Here is a 22,981-nt window from a genome sequence, read left to right on the forward strand (position 1 = left end):
GGTTTTTCTATCATTAAGGGCTATTGAAGCTCGTTGTAACACTGAACTGTAACATTAACTGACACCCAAGTGTATCAATAACTACTCTTGCTGCTGAAGTTTCATACAGCTTGAAAAGAAAGCGTTATTGATACCCTTTGGTGTCATTTCAATTTTTTGGGCACATCTTTTTACTCTAATTTTTTTTATATAGATTTTTTGCTAGTTTTCTCAAATATTTCCTTTAATCTACAATATTACCTGAGAATCGCTTCCATCCTCCGTCATAATTTTAGAAGGACGATCATTTTGTCCTTTCAAGCTGTCAAATCTTTTGAATGTTACCCCATCACCGACATGAGATCTTTTGACCATTTCTTTGAAACTTATATGCCGGGTGATTTTGGGCAAAATGTGTGAGCATACGTTCCGCCTTCTTCATATTTTTTTTGTCTTCCCGCCGTTCCCTTAACCCTTAAAGACCGAGTTCGATTGACCGTGCGGGTGAAATACTTAACAAACATTCATGTTATTAATTAAAGAAAAAATAATTTTTTTTTTCAGAATTATCGGGACAAATTTTAGAATTAATAAAATAAATAACTTCAGAGTAAATAAAAGTGTTCAAAATTTTGGGAAACTTGTTCAATAACGGGGAGTACCATGGTATGCCTTGGTGGCCCGGAGGCGTCATGGAAAATTTTTATTTGACTCAAAATATAATGGAAAAAGTTGAAGACCCCACCCCTGTTCTGCGTGTACCTATGATATAGTCATGCACATTATCTATTGTTACGGTTTCCGGCATTGCTGAAAATACGGAGCAAAACCTGACATTTTTAACCCTTCAAGACCGGGAAAAATTTTTGGAGAAACACTTTTTTTAAATTTATTTAACAACGCGACAGACACCGTATCATAAAATACAAAATAAAAATACAATACAAATGAAAGACAACACAACAAAACAATACATACACTCAGAGCTGCATAATAAGGTAATAAACTGCTGTGAATGATTTACTTCTGCCTTTAAAATTTCGGCCCACCAGTGTGGTGGTCAACAAAAAAAATTGAAAATACAACCCCTTTCCCCCCCCCCCCCTAAATTTGCCATCACCAAAAGTTTGCCAGCCGAGACATGTAATCTTCATTGCTCCCGTCTGGCTCCGATCTTGATACAACACATGTCTGTAAAACTTAACAGCATCATAAGGGTCCCCCTCCCCCGACAAGGGATGCCCTGGGACCTCTTTACCTGATTGCCAGTACCAGAAGGATAAAAACTTCCAATTTACATACATATTTTTGGACGTCTTAGATCATTTCCTAATTTCATATTTTCATACCCCTGTAACGTACGTCAGAGGCACCGACATGAAGACATGGGGGGGGGGGGCTGAAAGTTTCCAGTCGTCCCGTTTATGAGAGACTCAACTCCATACGCAGGATAGGGAAAGGTGCGGTAAATTGCATGTTCATTAATTATTGGGGGGGGGGGATGGGAGGTCAAGCTCCCCTCACAAAATTTATTGGAGTGGGGGGGGGGGGGTCCTGAAATATCCTCAGCCTCCACGTTACGGCACGGCACCTGTGGCTTTCGTATGAGTAATCATCCTCCGGAACCTTCACTTTGTTATCAAGGGTCAACAAATGCGAACCCTCCTTCCCCCCCCCCTCGAATGCTTACGTATTACTTGAATTACCCCCCCCCCCCAGTAAGTGCTGCCACCTATCGTTCAAGTCAGCCACTCGTTCAGAAACACGTGTCCCTTATTTAACTTTTTGAAATCCGGCCACACATCCAAAGACTACGAGATACATAATACCGATCTAAACAGGTAAGATATTTGATACAGTACATGCTTTGAAGAGCATCCATCGATGAAAAAAAAACAACAGAAAACACTTTTTTCCTTTGATCAATAGAGAAAAAAAAAAAAAAGAACGCTAAAATGTCGACGCAAGTTCTTCAAAACGACCGCTTTTTCTATAAATTCTTTCTTTTTTTTAATAAAAAGGCGCAATAAATAGAGCGTAATCCTTAAAAGAGCACATTTTGGGTAACATTACAATACTTTTTTCCTCCAATTTCTGCTCTTATCCAGGAGAAAGAAAAAACCTCTTTTCCTCATCCCTTTATTGAGGGAGAAAAACAAATATCAAATACGTTTTTCGCGGAGAAATTTCTCGGAAGTCTCCGTAAAAGCCCTTTTTCCTTTAAAGAAACGGATCCCCTCTATTATCTTTCATTTCCCCCGATTTTTGTAACGAAATTTTATATGGTACTGACTCGAAACGGACACACAAAGAAAACGTTACCGCGTGGGTAAAGAAAAGGATAAAAAAGATTCCATCTCTCTCTCTTGATTTTCTTGGAGAAGCTCTAACATATCGGAAAATGCTTGTGGAATTTGGTTCTCCAAAGCTGTATCTGCGTGGACTGTATTATATTATGCAGTTCTGTGAAGGGGGTTGTTAATAAAAAAAATGAAGATAACTCTTTGGGGTTTTTTGTGTTACGTTTATCAACTGTTCAGAGACCATGACGTAGTTTATCTTGGCTTATCTCGGTTGTCTGTGTCTCGAGTGTGTGTGTGTGTGTATATGTATGCGTCTTGTGCAGAGTATTTTATGTGCCTGAAGAGCTTGTGTATTTTGTGTATCTGTCTCGAGAAAAGACTGCGTCACGTGACATTCGACTACGCCGATGTCGTATTTTAGGTGGAAATGTCACCGGGAGAGAGATTCAGCGCAATGATGCATTGGCGAGTTTTGTTTGGACTTGATGGATCTTGTTTGGATTTATCCAAACGATGTATCACTTAGTATTTATATAGACATGGCTACGGTAAATACGACAAATTGGTTAATATTTACAATATAACCGGTTTTATTTTCGGTTATAGTGCATAACTACCCACCGTTTTGGTTTGTTATTATGCACAATAACCAAATTTATAATATTTCCGTAACATATGTATCTTCAGGGTTTGAGTATCAGTATGCAGTCCAGTATCGTGCACAGTCGCCAGTTTCACCGCAGAGAGCAACACAGGCCTCTACAACAATACAATTATTCAATCATTGCACTTCACTTATAATTAGAAAAATTGATGGTAGATGACAGCACACTACGCATAACAATCATTACATAGAAACAAACTTCACATAGGTTCACACACATAATTTGTAATTCGTTAAAGTTCCGCAGAGGAATGTGGACGAGGTGCATGTATGGTTTAGTAGTGGTGGTCCAGTATCGTAAATCGCAGTGTTACGATTCTTGTGCTCGTGATGACTCGAAAATGGGTCGCACTTCATAGTGTCGCGACTTGTCACAATTTATAGTGTCACGATGCTCTAAAGTCTCGCCACAAAGAGCATCAGTCCTACAATGGTACAAATATTCAATTATTACACTTAACTCACATAATTTTAAAAATAAGATGGCAGTACTAAAAAAAATTCATGCACAGTACTATAAACGCACCCAGATTAAACCTGCACACCTGCACACTTCCAGCGTAACTCGTTCGTGGGTAAATTACCCATGGCGATAGATCGGAGTTGCGCTCGGTTTGAAAGCAAAAAAGGAAAGTGCCACGGTGATCACGAAGTCTCGAAAGCTGGTCCAGTGTCATGATTCTCGTGTTCACGAAGTCTCGAAAAACGAGTCTCACTTCACATTGCCAAGACTTGTCGCCCTTTACGGTGTCACGATAAGGATACTTTGACATCTTCATAAGGGGATGTAAAGGAGGATGTGACTTGTCTTTCAAGTTCAGGTGTCACGATGCTCGTGGAGGAACATTTTGGAGAATCATTGGAATATTATGAAGTGTGGTCGATTTCTGAGACTTCGCGAGCAAGAGCATCGTGATTGTGAATGTGACCAGTTTTCAATTTCGACATAGCAGGTTGGTGACATTCCACGTTGAAGCAGGCTAACACTTTCTCAAACCAAAGTACCGATATTCTGTTCCTAGGAGGAAATTCAAGTAATAATATATTACGTTTATCGCAAATCTGGTTCCGTGTTATCTCATGGACATACAGGAGCACCAAGTAATGATGTGCGTGTGCGCATTCTTTCACAACTACAGTTAGTCTGCCTAGTCCATGCGAAGCTAGTCCATTTTATCTTGATATCATCACGTGTTTATCCATGCTAGTCAATACTATCCACACCACTGCCTTTTGGCACGCTTTTCATCCCAAGAAAAAAACTCCTATCAAAGTCTAACGGTACTTGAATCAATTCCTCTAGTGTTCATTCAACTCGTGGGGCCCCACCAGTTGCCAAATCAAGAGTAAGGGATAGAAATAACGGCAGAATATAATGTTTTGTCAGTAAAATTGAAACTATGGATGCAGTTGAATGGACTAATTTGGAAAAGAAATCGTAATCTTTGATGCATTGCATCTACTAGCTGGGAACCAGAAAAACCATGACTATGTATCAATTTCTGAAGAAGCATAAAAATTTAATGCCTAGATTGCCCATTTTTCACCATATTACTTCTGCGAGTTTTCTGGGTCATTTCACTAGTTAGGCTTATACGCCGAAGTGTTGTTCCTGATGTGGCCCGCGACGCTGCAGCCAACCATTATGTTGGCCCTTGGATAGTGAGAAGCTGGCCACCCCCCTGCTTTAGATCCTTTTTTTTTACCTTTATTGGGCGTCAGTGTCTAAAAATCCATGTTAACATACGTTTCACACAAGTCATTTGCGACTCTAGGTCCCACTGACATTTTTTTTGTCTTGCCGTGTACTAATGTTAGTTCAACAATTTTATGTGCGTGTTGACAACATCTTGCTTATTTCGCAAGATTAATTCTCGCCAAAATTATAACTCGTCCTTCTCATTTTGGTGATGAGTTCTGGGACAACAGTCGAACTCCCGATTTAACACCCCCATTTATTTCATCGAATAATGGCACTATAATGAGTTTGGCGTTGTATCGAATCACGGTTTTACACGTGTGAGGTCTAGAAATGGAAGATTTGTTCAATGAAAATTTCTAGCGCTAAGCGGGTTTGGCGTGACGTTGGGAAGCGCAATAACGGGGTTCGACTGTATATTGTTTCATTCAAATAGTCATGCACTCTTTGCTCAACTCGAGGGAATAACGTCAGTTTCACTATATATACATATTCTGATATCCATAAACGTTTTCTCTTCCTATTACGTGTATAGAATTTGTCCTTTCACTAGAAATAAAGGAATGGCTGTAAAAAAACTCTCTGCCTTCTATAAAAGAAATTCTTGCCCCCTCCTCCTCCTCAACTCTGAAGGCTATTTTTTTTTTCCGGAATGCCAAAGGATGAAGGATTTCAATTCCGTTTTATTCAAGGTAAAGCGATTCGTGAAATCTCTGGTGTGAAATATGAAAACTGCCTTCCGGCATAGGGTGGCATGAGGTATTTTATTTTTAGAAACGTGTTTCCATACGTCCGGAGAGACGCGCATTTCTCTTTCTCGCTCGCAAGACATTTTTACCCCCTCCCCCGAGGCGTCAACGGAGGAAAAGGAAATATCCCGAGCGTGAAATCCACGAAAAATGAATCCCGGGATTCCTTATGCCTTCCTTGAAAGAATTGCCCAAGACTATTTTCATCAACGACTGAAAAGTATCAAAAGAAAAAAAAAAAAGTGTGAACACATTATTTATATTTTCATCGACAGTTTTATACTGTCAAACTCTGTTATTACGAAACCTCGGAATAGTGAATAAGTGATTTTTCCGGCTGATTTCCGTGGAAAATAATGTTAATGTAGCTTGCTTTAGAGACCATGAAATGTAATGATCTCAGATATAACGGCAAATTCTTTTTCAGCATGTTTGCTCTCGAATTCGTGTTTTCCCAGGGATATTTTTAGAATTTGTGTTGAGAATATTGTATCTCTATTGATGTGTGCTTTTTTACTTGCGGTAACCAAAACAAGAGTCTCTCTCTCTCCAGGGATCTAAATCATTGGCCAACGTTGGAAACTGGAGCTCATTGGCTCACCGGGCTGACTCATTTGCTATCTTTGAGCAAGTGTGTGGCTCCAGTATTATCGCTATGACCCAGGGTTTTTCAACCGGTGTGCCACGAAAAAAACTTTAAAATTTTAAAGGAAATTTAAAAAATTATTTTCTACCGAAGTCCAAATTTTATAACAATCATATAACATTAATTATAACATTAATTATGTTGAAACGAAAATTGTAACATTCACGATATTGATTATACGCGCATATAGATGCATGCTATAATAATAAGATAGTGGTATATTATATCAGGATTCTCCATAGTAAAGGGCTGTTTCCATGCTTTTAAAGTGGCGCTTGTCGCTTTAGCTTAGAAGGAGTTGTCTCGGAGCGACTGCGTGACGCCACTGCTCAAACACTTTTCGGCAGATAAAATATCACACGGAAATGTGCTAATTTTTTACATTTTGGTTGCTTATTTTAGTGTTTTAAGGGAATGATCTCTCGTTTATGATGTTGCTTTAGAGTCAAAAGTATGCGCGTGTGTGCTATTTTTATAATCTATAAGCTAAAAAATGTAATTAACTATTTCTTAGATTTTATATATATAAAATCTAAGAAATAGTTGGTAAGTATTAGATTAGACATTATTAGACTTAACTATCAATAGACAAACATCAATAGGGGGTGTTGGTACAGCGCGTAACGAAACGACCCTATTATATAGCCCTGGTACTATATAGTCTTGAGTCAGTTGAGACTGGATTTTAGACATTTTTCGGACTTCTTGGAAAAATAATGGAGAAATCTTCTGTAATTTCGGACATGTGCAACCAACGGTTGTTAGTCACGAATGAATTTTTGGGACAAACAAGAAAATGATGAAAAAAAGTATGTTTTTGAGGAACCTTGTAACACGAAAAGCTGGGAATAATTTGCAACTTTCAAAAAATATTTTACTTGCTTTCTGCAATATTTGTAAGCATTTATGTGACAATAGTATAAGATATAAAAGTTTCTTCTGAAAAATTCAGATTTTCGTCGCTCGCATGGTTTTTTTTTTTTTTTTTGGTTATAGCATGAGAAGTTTCCAACTAAATTTTACGAAATTTTCAGATAATTTGATATCATACATGAAACACACCGTAATGAAATTTGAGAAGTGAAACAATTTAATATTCAATGAAAGATATGGGTATTTTAAGAAGAAAAAAAAAATTCAAGTGTGTAATAGCAGAAAAAATCGATTCAGTATTTTCATTGCCAGATGAAAATTTCAAGGAAAAATTTCAGTTGAATATCGTTTAAGAGTTCAGAAAGATGCCGACAATATATCGTGAGCTGTAATTTAAGTTACTTGCTGAAAGTAGCAGTATGTTGAAAAGGCTTATTTTTTGAAGGCTTTGGCTTGTTCTTGTCGGTCCTCAAATTACTTGTCGCATTTATTTATTTATTGCTGGCCAATGAATAAATTATTACAATATTTATTGGTGGTCCACAAATTATTTCCTCCCATTTCCTTAGGCCCGAGAAATTGTCCACCTACTTTTATTTGTCCGCAGCTGTAAAAAGGTTGGAAAAATTGTTTTAGACTATCATCATTCTTCTCTCATATTACGTTAGTATAAATCGAATACTGATTTCCGTATTCTATCCTATACAATGACACAGGGGTAGGTACAACAGGTACTTCCCCATATATACCGACAGCTCCAAGAGCCCTGGCCATGTCGGTTGTGCCTACATCTGCTGTGAGGAGACATCTTTCAAACTTCCCGACACATTCTCTATTTATTTGGCGGAACTGTACGCAATCCTCCAGGCTCTACGTCATGCACGACGCAAACGCCACCGGCGATGCATCATTTATAGTGACTCTCTCAGCGCATTGCAAGCACTGTGTTCCTTCACTTTCAACACTCACCCATTCATCCATGCCATTTTTCATGAACTACATTACCTCACTCATCACAGAAAATTTACCTCACTCATCACAGAAAATTTACCTCACTCACAGTAAAATTTTACTGGGTACCAGGTCATATTGGAATACCGGGCAATGAGAAAGCAGACACTGCAGCTCGAACAACAACTAACATTGACATTAACCTTTTGGTTTCTGCCAGTGACCACTTCTCAATCCTCCAGGAAGTGATGCATTGCTGCTGGCAGGATCATTGCAATAACCAGGCAGATAATAAACTACATTCCATTAAGCCCAAACTTGGTCATTGGCGTTCGAGCTGCAGAACTAACCGAAAAGAGGAAGTTCTGCTTGCCCGGTTACGCATAGGACACAGTCGCCTCACACAATCATATCTATTATTACGAGAGAGTCAACCAGAGTGCCCACATTGTCAAAGTCCATTGACCATTTGTCATGCTTTTACTCGTTCACATCATCGTCATCATTTTACGACCGCTTTTGGTCAGTCATCTTTCACTTCATGACATTTTATCTGACCATAGCGATGCATCTCGCATTTTTAAATTCATCAAAGCCATTGGTTTATAGGGCAAATTATAGTTTTTACAATTTATATCATTGTTTTACGTTTCATGTTGCTTTTTTATCATGCACAGTTTGACATGACAAAAGGACATTTTTCTTATTTTTATATCATGTTTTGGCGCAGTTTGACCAAATTGGTCCTTGCGCCAATAAATTTAAAATCCAATCCAATCCTGTACAATGAAATTAAAGAAATCTTTTAAAGAATAAAATGGCTGACACACACACAAAAAAAATTCAATGTGTGTAGATAGATTTCTACACCTTTACACCAAATATCATTTCCATTAAAATAAATGAAATCGCACGCAATAAATCCGTGAGTGTCATGATTAACGTATGAATCATAGCAACAGCGAACCAAAACAAATCATTGTCTCCGTACAAGGATCCATGAATATGAATGGCTAACAAAACTAATCGTTCAATTGTCTCACAGGAAAGCTTTTTGTATTATCCGTTTCTTTGATAATTATGCAAGACCACAGACAAAATACGCTATTAAAGGGTTCTTTTTTTTTTAAAATCCCGATTCCTTTTATTCTGCTTCTTTATTTAATTACTAAATTCATATGCATAATCTCATCATTTATAATATGCAAATGAGGAAACACGCACGCTCACCGAGAGGTAATTGGGAAAAAGGAGACACCCTGTTTCAGGTTAGCCCATTTTTTAAGCGCTCTTCAAATTCTTGACCAAATAGCACAGTTTTTACTTGACCAATAGCACACATGTGGGAAAGACAAACAGTTGTCTCATTTTGCCATTACACGTTTACCACATGTCCAAACGGAAATGCGTGATTGCAATTAAAGGTACTTAAAAATGTGCATAAACTCTCTCGGTGGCAATTACGAGATATCTCTCCAAACTTGATGCTTTGTATTTGAGCAATTACGAGATATCCAGCCTCCTCAATATAGCCACTGGATAAACTCCGGCCGACTCATCATCCGCGATTAATGAAAAGTGTGACGTCAGTATTACCGCTACAGCCAATAGCTGTCCCCCATGCCGTATTTTTAAGCGATTAGACATCACATCGAACGGAGAACTTTTTCCACCCTCCTTGAGCCGGCTACAAATGTTTTACACACAAGGCGTCCTACGCCTTAAAACCCTCTCATTTTGGCAGGAAATACACTACGCAAGTCAAAAGCAATGGTATCGTCAGATACACATTGCAAAGACAAATATCCAATGATATTACTCCGATTTGAATACCTTTTCCCGTCTGGGTAAGGCCGAATAAGAGCCCACTGCCCTTTTTCGTAGCAAATTGTTTTTCGCTATATCTCGACAGTTCATTACGAAAATAGACGAAATTGGTATCGTTTGGTAGCTATTCCAAAGACGAAGATAACCAGTACCTACCACGCGATTCAAGGCACAGAAAACGTATTCACGTCAAAACTTGCGGCCATGTCTATGGCACAGCCTATCCCATTTTTTAGCGAATGTTTTACCCAATGCTCCTTGTAGTAGCCTTCTATCTCCCCCACTGGCGATTTTCCACCAACTTTAGTGATAGATGACAACATTACTTGCATTTGACAATTGTTTTGTGATAATTACTTATATCCCGTATATTTATGAAGGAAATACGATCAGGCTACGCATTTATCCAAAAAAATTATCGTATTGATACTTTTGATACTACCAGAAAACTTTTCGCGGACCGGATAGAACCATTTTGCGGGCCGCATTCGGCCCGTGGACCGGACGCTGAGCATCCTTAGCAAAAAGGGTTAAGAACATTGTTTATAGCATTCAGACATAATAAAGCCAGTCACCGATTTTGAGATGTGTGTAAATTTTTCCACGTACACAAAACTTTATAACGGCGTTCATTTCCTATGGACATTGATAAGGTCTTAAACAATTTACCACTCTGTAGGTCTTAATAAAAATGAATTAAATATTTAAAATTTCTAGAGCAATTTTCCTAACCATTCGGAATATTTTATAAAGCAGAAAAATGCATTATAAAGATCCGGTTTGTTACTTCAAAAACTTCAATTATGAAGCCTCATAAATTCTCAGAAAAACCGAAAAATAAATTGATGGCATCTTTCCGTTAGTGGACAAAACTGGGAAAATCGATTACGGAACCACAATTACAGCCCTTTTTTTTATTTTCTGCTCGAGATGAAAGGAGAGAGAGAGAGGCCATATATTTATTTTGTATTTCGCGGAAAATCGTTTATGTTGTTTAATTGAAAAGCTAGGAAATGAGATAAAGGCACTCTTTCACGAAGTGGGGAGGGGTGGGGGGAAGAAAATACATATAATTAGTCGAAAGATTAATTATTGTACGTGTTCGACAAACGAAATCGAAATCACTGTTATATTTCACAAACATCTGCTTAAAGAAGAGAGAAAATGACGTTTAATCAACTCGAAATATATCGCCTTTGCGATTACGCGAGATTCGTAATTATTCAATTTTTTTTTTATTACTTAATAGTAATAATCTCAAATTAATTTTTATTCGTCATTTTCTTAGATCTTTAAAAGAGAATGTTATTAAATACGTCGTATTTTGATGGGAAAAATACCGATGGTTATTATTTTTTTAAATTTTATTCCGAATTCCTTAAATGATGTTTTAATCAAATTACCGTCATTGTGTAAACATAAACCAGGTAAAAAGGAGACTATAATGATGCAATGAAAAATGACGTCATATGGATAAAAAAAAATCACCAATTAACTGTTATGCAGGGTGATTGAGAAAGAATTATTCGATTTTAAAATTAGAAACACAGAACGATAACTCGTACAGTCGAAATTTTTTAATTCAAAGTCCAAATTTTTTCAGAGAAAAGTTCGAATTATCCAAAGTTCGTATTATCCAAATAATCTATCCCGGATCCGTGAAATGACTACGAATTACAACTTAATCATTAACATTTTCATAAGATAATAATTATAAATTGTTAAAATTTTGTCATCAGTTACGCAACTTTTTTCATAAATTTCAATAATTTATAAATATAATAATTTTGATCTTAACTGTTACATTATTCCATTACTGTAATCAGCATGTCTAAAGAATTTTTCTGACCATGCTCAAAGCTTCATTTACAGAAACAATTCATGACTATCTGTTACGAAATTGTTTCCCCAAATTTTGCTTATCATTCTTATGATATCAAGGAAGTATATTTTCATTAATGTATTACAATCTGAACTTTCCGATAATTTTCGTACTCTTAACGACGACAAAATGATTCAAATTCTGAATGGTGTACCTTCATCTCATAGATTCAAAACCATAATCGATATTAAGTGGTATACATTCTCGATGCACTCTAGCTGAACAATGTTCAAATTATCAAAAACAGAGCAGAGAAAAACAGAATTTTTCAAAGTAATCGTTAAGAATTTTTGTTTAACAACTTGATCGAGAGAGTCTGACTTCGGGCGGAATTTTTCCCAAGTAAATTTGCGAATACAAAAATCATGATTTTTTCTCTCCAACTTTGAATTATACAAAAAATTCGAAAAAAAAATTTATACAAGAAATTATAACATTAAATTTGATAGAAATCTCAAGAGTTCGTAAAAAGTTCGAATTATCCAAAATTCGAATTAACCAAATTCCATTGTATAGGAATTTAAAGGGAAAATGTCTAAGTGGTTTTTAATTATAAAAAATTAATGATGCTGGTGTATCGTTTATGGAACTTTTTTAGTGAAAAATCGAAATGGTCTCTAGTTAGCAGAAAGTTTTCCGTGTTCTTTCGTTTGCGTGATGTCAGACGATAATCACCGTTCAGTGTTCATGAGTCTGGCGTGTGTTGAGGAAAAAATGTGTTACAAGCTATAGAAATTTACAAAGAGCTAAATGATGAGCTTAAATGACTGAAATTCCTCCTTCACATGTAAGAGAATATGAAGGTGGGCAATTTTTGCACCTAACTTCCATTAGAACGTGTTTTTGAAATTTTTCATATTGACTTGAGTTAATACGTGTGACTAAAGGAAGTTATACTGAAACACTCAAAAAAAAAAACCCCACAAATATTTTATCTTTCTATTCATGCACTATTTATAACTCCGCGTCGGTAATAAAAGAAAATCAAGTGAATCTTTCTGAATCACCCTGTATAATTTACCATTCTCCCAAGACAATATTTAGTAATTATTACTGTATGGATTAGCCTACCCGCGCTTATGTTTTAAAAAATAATTTTCAAGAGTTGTTTGTAATTATCTTGTGGCGCATGTCGAACTTAGAGCGTGAAGAAGTGTGTTTAGGTATACTATCTTCATCTATTCAAAAGTTATGACCACTTGAAGATTTCGTATACGATTACTTATGCGCAGCCTCTCATGATCATTTCTGTCATTGAGAATCATTTTTGGGATGCCCGGGAGTAAAAGCGATGAACATTGTAAATTTCACCTAATCTCGAATAACTCCTGAAATATGGCAGGTAGAATCATAAAAATAGCGTAGTGGTGTCACAATACGAGTACGTGCCAAACGATAAGAAAGGTTAGAACGCCGTCTGGTGGAAAATTCAAGAACTTTTGTGTTATCTTGAAATCTGAGCAAGATAGACAAAAAATTTCAACAACCAGGTCGTGCAACGGCAATTAGTTAATGAAGAACGCACTTGGTTAAGGACAATTTCTTATGAATATATTGAAAAATATTAATGTACTTGAGTCAGGCGCGATCAAGATTCGATATTTTGCTGCTTATTGATGAGTTATTAACCCTTGGTAAGTTGTTGTTACGTAAGTGTGGTATCATGTTGTAGGTTGCTTGTTCTCTACAGAGAGAGGTCCGTGGAAATCAAAAATCAAAGAAAGATGTTAAAAAGTTGCGAAGCAAATAATTTCATACTACGTACGGCGATCCCACACCAAGAAAGCTTACGAGTGCTGCTTTTTTGCACTGTGAGAAAAGCGGGCCAAAACTATTTCCTACAAATTTTTACTTTTTTTTTTTGCCAAATCAAGAGAAACCTTCGTGAATAGAGATTAGAAGACGCAAAAGCAGCTGCCCATGGACTAAATGACATTTTGGACAATATATCAGTTAAAGAGCTCCAAGATGAATATATTAAGGTTAACATTTTGGCATTCACGCACTAATATTTTCACGAAGCACCAATAAATCTTCGGCGCAGAGCTGACCTTGGGGTGTGAAGCAGGTGCTGCTGCACAGATACGGGATTAATGTGGAGGCTTTCACCAATAATGAAATTATTTCTTGCATCAATTCTGAATTTTCATAAATTCTGAAATAATCTCTTGCATTAATACTGATTTTCGTCAATTCTTGAATTATTTTATCAGAGTTAATTGTCAATTCTCATCAATTCTGGAATTATTTCATACGTTCATTTTGAATTCTCATCACTTCTCTGGAATTTTTTTTCCCCACTTTATTTTCTTTTCATTTTGAATTTTCATCAATTCTGGAATTTAAGTCTTCTGTTAATTCTGACTTTTCATTGATGATGGAATTATTTCTTTCAACTGTTTTTAATTCATCAAGTCTAAAATTATCATTACTTTCGGGAATTGTTTCTCTCAGTTTAAAATCACCTTCAGTGCGGAATTTTCAGCAGTTTTTGTGTCAGTTTATATTTATTTGTGTGTTTGAAATATTCTGTATGGAAATTTCTTAGCATTCATTTATATTCTGAAATAATGGATGCCGATTGTCTTCCCCTTCCAAATACAGTTGTATATAAAATCGGGCGGGGGTCCTAAATATTTTTGTGCCTCGCTATTATTTTCGCACCTGGGCCCCGCATCTGGTAAGGGCGGCCCCCCTGCGTTGGCGGAGAACTGTTTCGTAATCACTTCTCTGCATTTATGAATATGACAGTTCGTAATTCAATGTCTTTATTTTTTCAGTTAAGTTTTTAGAAGTAATTGCTTGAATTTGATTGCAGCTGGGAGAAACATCGCGAAAGGATCGGCGAGCAAAGCCAACCTTTCAACATCATAATCGAGATAATAAACCAGAACACGGCCCTTCCTTCACATGTTGCTATCGACAAACTCAGAACCGTCGGATGCTACGAGAGTAAGTTTCTTGATTTTCATATTATTTACGTATTTAATCAATTTGTCGAACCGAAATTTTCCTTGCACGTTATAATTTATTCGAAACTATACGCGGAGTAAATGATTTTTCCACTCGTATATCTACGAGGTATATTCATGATCGGTTATTATACGGATTCACGGGAAATGCTCATGCGTGTGAAGAAATAATTACAGATATTTTTTCATGGCTCCAATAATTATCAAAATGTGATAATAGTATTTTTAAATGGTGTCTTTAAAAAAAATAAAATTATGTTAACGTTAATAAAATAAAACATGTGCTTGTTAGTGACGAACTTGAAATATTGATCAGTTGTTTTCGATGTTCCCTAATGATAACTGCAGTCGATATTTTCGGTCGTTATTCTTAACTTGATTAATCATGTTAATCTTTCCGCACAAGTTTTTTACTCTTTCTTAGAACTATTTCTTTATCAAGTTTCGATATAAATTCTATTATCATTGAAGTATTGCATATAATACTTATTCTGAAACTAAAACATTTTTTTAGAACTTATAATCGCGTGTCTGACGTCAATTTCTGCTGATTATTTATTGACAATGATCAAATCTATTGATCGTACTATTTTGGGATGAATATATACATATTTTTCTACTTCAATTATGAAACTTCTTTTCGATGGTCACTGTTATAATTTAAATCGAAGTGTTAATGGGATTGATGCACGAACTTGGCTTCCCATGCTTTGCAATGAGAAAAATCATCAATCTTTAAAAGAACATTTTAAAACTTTCTATTCACTTTGGTTCCTTAATTTAATTTTTTTCATAAATTTTGAGAATAATTTCATAGAATCCAATGAAGGCTTCTAGGATCCTAACTGCCGATGAATTTTTTTGTAATCATTAAACTTCATCAACATGCACTTTTCCAAAAATCATCGAAATTTACCTATATTTTATGATATGAATTTATTTGTTTGTAATCATTTCAGTAATAAATCCTCGCCTTAAAACAGGTAGCATCACAGTATAAAAAAACATGTGAAGTTTCAAGATATTACAAGTACAAGTACAAGTACAACGCCACAACAGGCAAATTGCCCAACGAGGTGGCTGACTTAAGACCCTCATAGATCCCCCCCCCCGGAACCCCCAATGAATTGGTACATGCGGGAATGTGCGTGTACGTGTAGTGCAACCTGACGTAAAGTTTTTTTTGTTTCTGTGTAATGCTTGTTATGTGTAGTGCTGCCATCTGCCATCAGTTTTTCTAACTATGAGTGAAGTGTTATGATTGAATGATTTATCGTTGTAGGACTGTTGCTCTCTGTGGCGAGACTTTTTAACGGGGAGATCGGCTCGCATTTGCGCCTTGAAGTTGGGAACCACAGAAAACCAACTTCAACCGACCGCCACTGTGGGGTTCGAACCCGGATCCTCGCATCGCGAGTCCGTCACTATAACCACTCGACCACCACAGCGGCATAACCACAGCAAAATAAAAGTGTTTGAATTAATGTTCTTCATCTGAGAAAAAAACAGTTTTAAACAGAAAACACTTTAACGAAAAACCTTGACAAAATAAACACTGCTTGCAACATATACTAAAATATATGTTAAAAAGACTTTTAGTGCAGATAGAAATATTTTTAATGCAGTTAGAAGCAAAAAAAAATCAGTGTATTTAAATGTACAAAAATTCGAAGTATTTTGAAAAATTCAAACTATTGAAACATACCCAAGTTCAAAATATTTAAATATACAAAAATTCAAAGTACGTATTCAAATATACAAAAATTAAAAAAATGCATGTTTTGATAAATTTTCGTGCACTGACCTCCTCAACCTTCTTATTGCTATAACGATTCTTGAATCATTGATTGTCATTAATGTCGGTGTATCGATTATTTTATTCATCCACAGTCACACGACCAACCATCAACTGCGTAGGTCTCCAATTCCAGTGTTCGGACCTCATATGCAAAGAGGCCAAACAGGTCTGTGACACCGTCGAAGACTGTGTTGACGGTGAGGATGAACAACAAAACTGCGGTGAGTAGTTGACTCAAAATTTCAGAAAATCTGCAGGTTCCCCCTTTGATCTGAAAAGAATAATTTCTTGATTATTATGAATAATAAAATTGTATATTTATACTTGATTATTTTTTAGATAAAATGCCACGTAGCGCTTACTGCACGTTTGAATCGGACAACTGTGGCTGGAACAGTACAGAATCTGATAACAGTGTCTGGATTAGACACAGTGGAGATTCGCCAAACCAGAGGACAGGACCTTCATTCGACCACACTTATCAGAATAAAACTGGTACGTTCGATTACGTGTAATGCCACTTCAATTTGCACGCGAATTTCTCGTTTTTTGCATTTAATAATTCGATATTTTCGGATTGGCAACTCTGCACCATGTTACTAAAACGAATCGTGTTTTTTTTTATGTATTGGATTTAGGCGTTTACATGATGGCCAAGTTTCCATCCGGCCGTGCTTTTGGTAGACAAACATACCTCACCAGCGCTGTATTTGATCCACCCCCTGTCTATCACGGCAATACACATTCCAGGTACTACAACAGCTGCCAGGTACGATACCATTAGTTATACTTCCAGTACATTTAAAACCGAGTTAGAAACTTGTGATTCAATGTCATCCAACTTTTCAAGAATTAATGGTAAGCATTCACTGAATGTTTCACAGAGAATATCCGAAAGGATATTCTCTGAGGAAAATATGAAATATCATAAATATCATAATATCATAATATATGAGGAAAATATGAAATATCATAAATATCATAATATCATAATATATGAGGAAAATATGAAATATCAGTTAAAAATGGGAAACTAAGCTGCAAAAGTGACACCTTCCTATTGGGGGTTGCGCAGAATATAAAAATTAAAATTTTTGTATTGACTCTAATGAAAAAATATCAAGTGGTAAAATGCTTGCGTGTCTGTCTATTTATACGGAAGAAACGTTGCTTCGTAATATTTTAATGAAAATTTGATGAGACATCGGTGATGAAAATTATCCATTCTAGTTTAACGTGCTGAAATAACTATGGCAATTTAACCGTTCAATCAACTCGTACACATTCCCCTGCGCAATTTCTAACGAATCGATACCTGTTGGAACGTGTTACGTGAGTGTATGTAAAGGGGGTGTCCAATAAATTCGTAAATAGTTTGAAAATTCATAAAGATTGAAAGAATAGGTATATTTGAATGTGATTCGTGAAACAGTTACTCTCTGGTGGGGGTGTTCGTTTCAGATAAAAATTTAAGTTGAAATTTTTGTCGATAGAAGGCACTGTACGAAAGGGGCCGTTCAAGTCAAGCATTACGTCATTATCGATGGGGGGAGGGGGTTTCCGATTTGCTGACTTTTGATGACGGGGGTGTTTGGATAATGCTTACGTCATCAACCACCCTTCATGAAAATATGAGTGAGGATTCAGAGGGGCAGAGCTAATGACGAAATTTTGGTTACAAGGGGAGGAGGGAGGGAATCAGCGTTTTGCTGACTTCTGCTAACAGGGGGGGGGGGTCAAAAATGGCTAAAAATTTGCTTACGTAATACTTGAACGGCCCCAAAGTAAATCACAGAATTCCATTTCTTCAATCTCTTGTGCGTCCGAAACATTGGCGAAGCCTCCGCTGGCTATTCGTGGCGGAGGTAAAACGACTTCACCAATAGCGCTTCATCCATCAATGTCAACATCACAATGAAAACCTTATGGAAACGCCAGTAATAGAAAAATCCAGAAATGAGTTATTAATCGTAAACCCCTGCAATTTATAGGAGTCTGATTCGCATATTTCCAGCGATTATCTTTTATGGAGTGCCCTCTATCGATACGATTTGAACTATTCTTTCTCTAACAAAAATAAAGTCCTCCTTCATTAGGATAACTTTTTCACAAACCGCATTCAAACATACAAATTATTTCAATTTTTATGAATTTTTAAATTATTTACGAACTTAGGAGGGACACCCTATATATGCGTGGGCGTAACGTATCCATATCGTGCTTGTTCCGTGTTCTCACTCTAGTGCTGCCATCTGTCTTACATATTTCGAAGTGAAGATGGTAAATGCTCGAATTTTTACCTCATGTAAGTATCACGTTGAAGGTCTACCTGCTGTGTTTGCGGAGAGACTTTTTCACGGGGAGACTGACCTGGCTTTCACGCCTTGAAGTTGGAAAATCGCAGAAAAAATGAAATAGTAATAAATAATAAAATTGCCAATTTCTTTAATAACAAATTTCTAAGGCTGCAAAAAGACGCAAAAAAAAAATCAAGAGTTTCAGTCGCCGATATTCCGAAGAATTTCCATCCAAACGATAGGAAGCAAATTTCTTTCATAACAGTGAAGAGAAGCGCAAATTCTATTAATTAATGTATTTTATTTGAAGCTGTATAAAATTTTAATTTTTATATTCATCTCCTATCTGAAGTTCCTCATTTCTTCGCTAACATGAATTAATAACATTAACATTTCATTTTAATTTTAGAATCAACCGTCGAATTTTTATTTCGTGGACACTTTCTTTTGTGAAATACTCTGTTATATGTAGAGAAAATCTGTACTATGTGCTTAGTTCACGAAGTAATGATTAATTCATACCTATAATACGGGATTTTCCTTTTGATCTTCTCTCTCGGTATGCAGATCAGATTCTTCTATCACAAATACGGGAACAACATCGGGGAACTGAGGCTGTACAGTCTGGAGATCGATCCAGCGATACCTAAGCCTAGACCCACCGAAATGTGGAGAAGTTACGGTAACAAGGGAGATCGCTGGTTACCAGAAGTGATTTCTCTTCCGAACATCACGCACAAGTTAGTAGATTTTTTTTTTTTCACCTTTTAACTGTCTCTATCCCCTTCGAATCTTTTTTCTTAATTCACCACATTTCTTCACTTATCCACCGCATTTGTGTTTAGAGAAAATTTTGCTCAGCAAGTTGAGATTTAAATCTGAAAATGTAATTTTCTTTGTCAATTTCTCAAAAGAGCTCTTTTATGTAGAAAAATGTACTCTCTAATAGTTAATGCAAGATTCCTCGAAAGACTTTTATTTTCGGAGATGATGATTACAAGGAAGAAAATGCATCTCTGACTCTACGGGGGACTTGAACCCCAGTCTCTCGTTTGTCAGACGAGTGCTCTACGAACTAAGCTATGAAAACCGATAGAATATTTCTCCCTTGGAGCGTATATACTATATGTTGAAAGGCACCGTACATGGACGATGGCAGCAATCAATTAATAGCTCTTGAATGGCATAGGTCACCCAGATGGCTAGAGCACTCATCTGGCAAACGAGAGACCGGAGTTCGAGTTCCTGTGGAGGCAGAGATAAGTTTTCTACCTTGTAATCATCATCTCCAAAAATAAAGTCTTTCGAAGAATCTTGTAAGAGTGCTTTTATCAAAAAAAAAAAAAAAAAAAAAATAATAATAATAATAATGTAATCACCTCATGCGCTTCCAAATTTATATTTCCGTAAACGTAAGCATCCAGCGGATAAGAGCAGTCAGATAACTCTTACGTTGTGTATATGCCGGTTTTTTTTTTCGATTCTCATTCGATTATATAAATTTTCCATATATTTCCTCTTTTCTCCTAGATTTTATTTCCAATTCAGTGCTACAAGAGGAGTCGGACACAGCGACATTGCCATCGATGACGTCACACTCAGTCCTGAATGTTTTGGAATAGGTAAGAGTAAAAACCGTTACAAAAGAAAAATCTACCGAATGTTTTTGAAATAAGATATAGGCCTATAGTATATAGCATAAATTTTATTGAATCTAAAATTTCAGGTGTCCCTGAAAACGAAACGTTCACTTTGCCACCACCATTAGGTGAGTTTTTCTCCTCTTTCTTGTTTTTAGACTAGCCATTAATCTCCATTAGAATAATCACATTTTTAATTAGTAAGTAAAGTTTGTTTATTTTTCATTAAGTTTGGAAAGAAAGAAAAAATACGATAAATATATATAGAACCCCATTTTAGTCAAGTCCTCATTAAATATTAGCATTTCATCTGTGAATTTTAAGGTATATAATGGACCAACCCTTGGAATCTCTATTATTTTTCAACTTCTATTTAAAACGAATGTGAAAATAAACATATAAATTTATGCTTGATCGCACGAGTTTCTGAGTGGTAGCATCCAATAGTGCCGTGAGAAATGAGTGTTAATCCCGTTGCCATCCAAGAGAAGGAGGATCCTATCAACTATCAGTGCGGAAGTTCTGAGAACATTTAGTGGATTCCACTCAAAAATTAGAAGGAGAGCTTATTTATACTAGCATAGTCATGCACCTCCATCAACTTATCCAAGTGAAAAATTGGGAGTTAAAGTGTGTGTGTGTGTCCCATGGAACTCACCCCCAAGCAGAAAGACTTGCAATAATGATCTGTAACGAATTCTGAGAACTGGGGTGGGAACTTCAGCCGCATCAAGCATGTGTTGCAGACATTTTTCCATCGGTAACCTCCTTTCAGGTTCGTGCAATTCCTGGAAGATCTTCACGAACCGTGATGATGTGGGACGATAATTCATCCACTTTCTGTGCGTCCAAGCAACAAGTCTGTCTTCTCCAAGCGAGAGAGGTAGCTTACCTAAAAAAACTCCTTTACAGGTGAATAGAACAGGATGGTATCAAACCAAAAGAGGCTAAGGACCTTCAGATATTTTTAGAGTATACAGGATGTTCCATAAATAGAGATACAGAATTTAAGGGGACGTAGAGAACATCAAAAGAATTGACAATTGCATAGGAGCCGTTTATCACTATAGCCATTGAAGATTTCTCTTTTATTTCACCGATAATTGAAAACTTTACTTGCCTTCGACAATTCTTTTTGCTATAATTGACATTTTGGCATGCTTTTAAAAAAAAATTTGCGATAATTTGAGATGCCATGTATGAATGTATTGATACTTTTCTAATGGAATACCTTCCGTGAACCGGAGATTGTGAACCCCTGGAATAGAGCACCGTTTGTGCCCAGCATCAGAACAAGAGCACTTTATGGCCGATTCTAGACTAATTTCTTGACCTCGTCATGCATGGCAAGCTAGCTTTTTCTGACTATTCCAGAATCACAAACCACGCATCCAAATTTATAAATTCAGCGAAATAGTAATGTGTGTCGTATACGTATCATTTCTCTGAATACGGTTATCAGAAGATTCTCATAAGACGCAGAAAATAAAATTTTCTTAATGCACGTAAATTTAAGATATAGTACTGTACTTCATTCATTTGCAGTCGCCTGGAAATGAAATTTATTATTAACTAAAAAAGAATAAATCAATTTCATCGATTTCAGATCTATCGACGAAAGAGCCAGAGAAGAAAAAACCGCGAAGTAAGTTTTATAATTACTTTAAAATGTCTTGTTAGAATTAAAAAATTATAAATGCGTAGCAAAAGTCTAAGAATTAATTAAAAATAAAGTATGTAGGTTTTTCCATCGGTTTTCATTGGAATAAGCTTCTATGCTATAGAAACGTAGTCCAGGTGAAATCAACCCTCTTAGTGGCATTGACGAGATATCTCGTCTCCTTATAAGCCTCTCATTTTAGCATTGGCAACAACAGATATTTTTTAAAGCTGATTTCCCAATGAAACACTTTCCCTTGTATCAATTAGTTTGGACCTGCCGAAAATCGGAAGAAAGCCTACTTCATTAAAAAGATATGGCATTTTACAGGGTGTTTACTGAGAGGAAAGGGCCAAGCCAGACGTTTTCTTTGCACCTATGGTAGACATCTTCGCCGACAAAGTGATCTCCTTGGTTTATCAGATACGACTGCAGCCGAACGCGGAGTTGTGGTAGTATTCATAGGTGCCGCGATTTAAGCTGTAAAGCAGATTGGTTTGCAGCTCTACACTCAAAGCTGCTTCACCAAACACCAACTCTGTCCATATCGCAATATTGCAATTTAATGGCATAATTGAGAGAGTTGGGATGGAAATGAAGGCGCCATTTATTGGTAGTCGCCTCGAGCTCGTTAGGGAAAATGTCTTATCTATATTCTTCTCGGGGTTTGAACCTAAGACCGTGACGGCACAGTGTGGTAGACGATAATCTTACCACCACGCCTACACTCAAGGCTGGTCGTCCAATGGAAGCAGTAACATGCGACAAGCAACAGCCGGCATTAAAGACTGAAACACACCACAGTGATGGGAAATGATTTCACGTCACTTAAGCCGAGGAGATCACTTCACTAGACGAAACGTCTTTTTTCGATTCCGCCTGGACTACGGCTCTGTGGAGACCCAGAACTTCTGATAAAAATAAAGTGTTTATAAAAGTTATCAAAAATTTGAAGGAAAAGGAATCAGAGTAATATTGAATGCTGAAAAAATTTGAAACAATAAAGACATTACATATTTCTCCTACTCAGTCATAATGTGA

At 36.5% G+C, this 22,981-nt stretch overlaps 1 protein-coding gene across 1 annotated transcript in view; it reads left to right on the forward strand.

The window, feature by feature from the left end:
* LOC149082971 (tyrosine-protein kinase receptor-like) overlaps positions 1–22,981 on the forward strand; it is a 185,669-nt gene that overhangs the window by 56,581 nt on the left and 106,107 nt on the right. Inside the window, exons 3-10 of the mRNA XM_089236778.1 lie at positions 14,392–14,525; positions 16,436–16,564; positions 16,683–16,838; positions 16,982–17,112; positions 19,208–19,380; positions 20,171–20,262; positions 20,367–20,408; positions 21,887–21,925. Coding sequence (XP_089092904.1) covers positions 14,392–14,525; positions 16,436–16,564; positions 16,683–16,838; positions 16,982–17,112; positions 19,208–19,380; positions 20,171–20,262; positions 20,367–20,408; positions 21,887–21,925 — 896 coding nt within the window. The remainder of the gene's footprint in view (positions 1–14,391; positions 14,526–16,435; positions 16,565–16,682; positions 16,839–16,981; positions 17,113–19,207; positions 19,381–20,170; positions 20,263–20,366; positions 20,409–21,886; positions 21,926–22,981) is intronic.

The sequence above is a fragment of the Pholcus phalangioides genome, unplaced genomic scaffold (genome assembly GCF_987345545.1).
Source record: "Pholcus phalangioides strain wild (caught in Gottingen) unplaced genomic scaffold, Ppha-v1.0 ptg000009l_1, whole genome shotgun sequence".
Taxonomy (NCBI): domain Eukaryota; kingdom Metazoa; phylum Arthropoda; class Arachnida; order Araneae; family Pholcidae; genus Pholcus; species Pholcus phalangioides.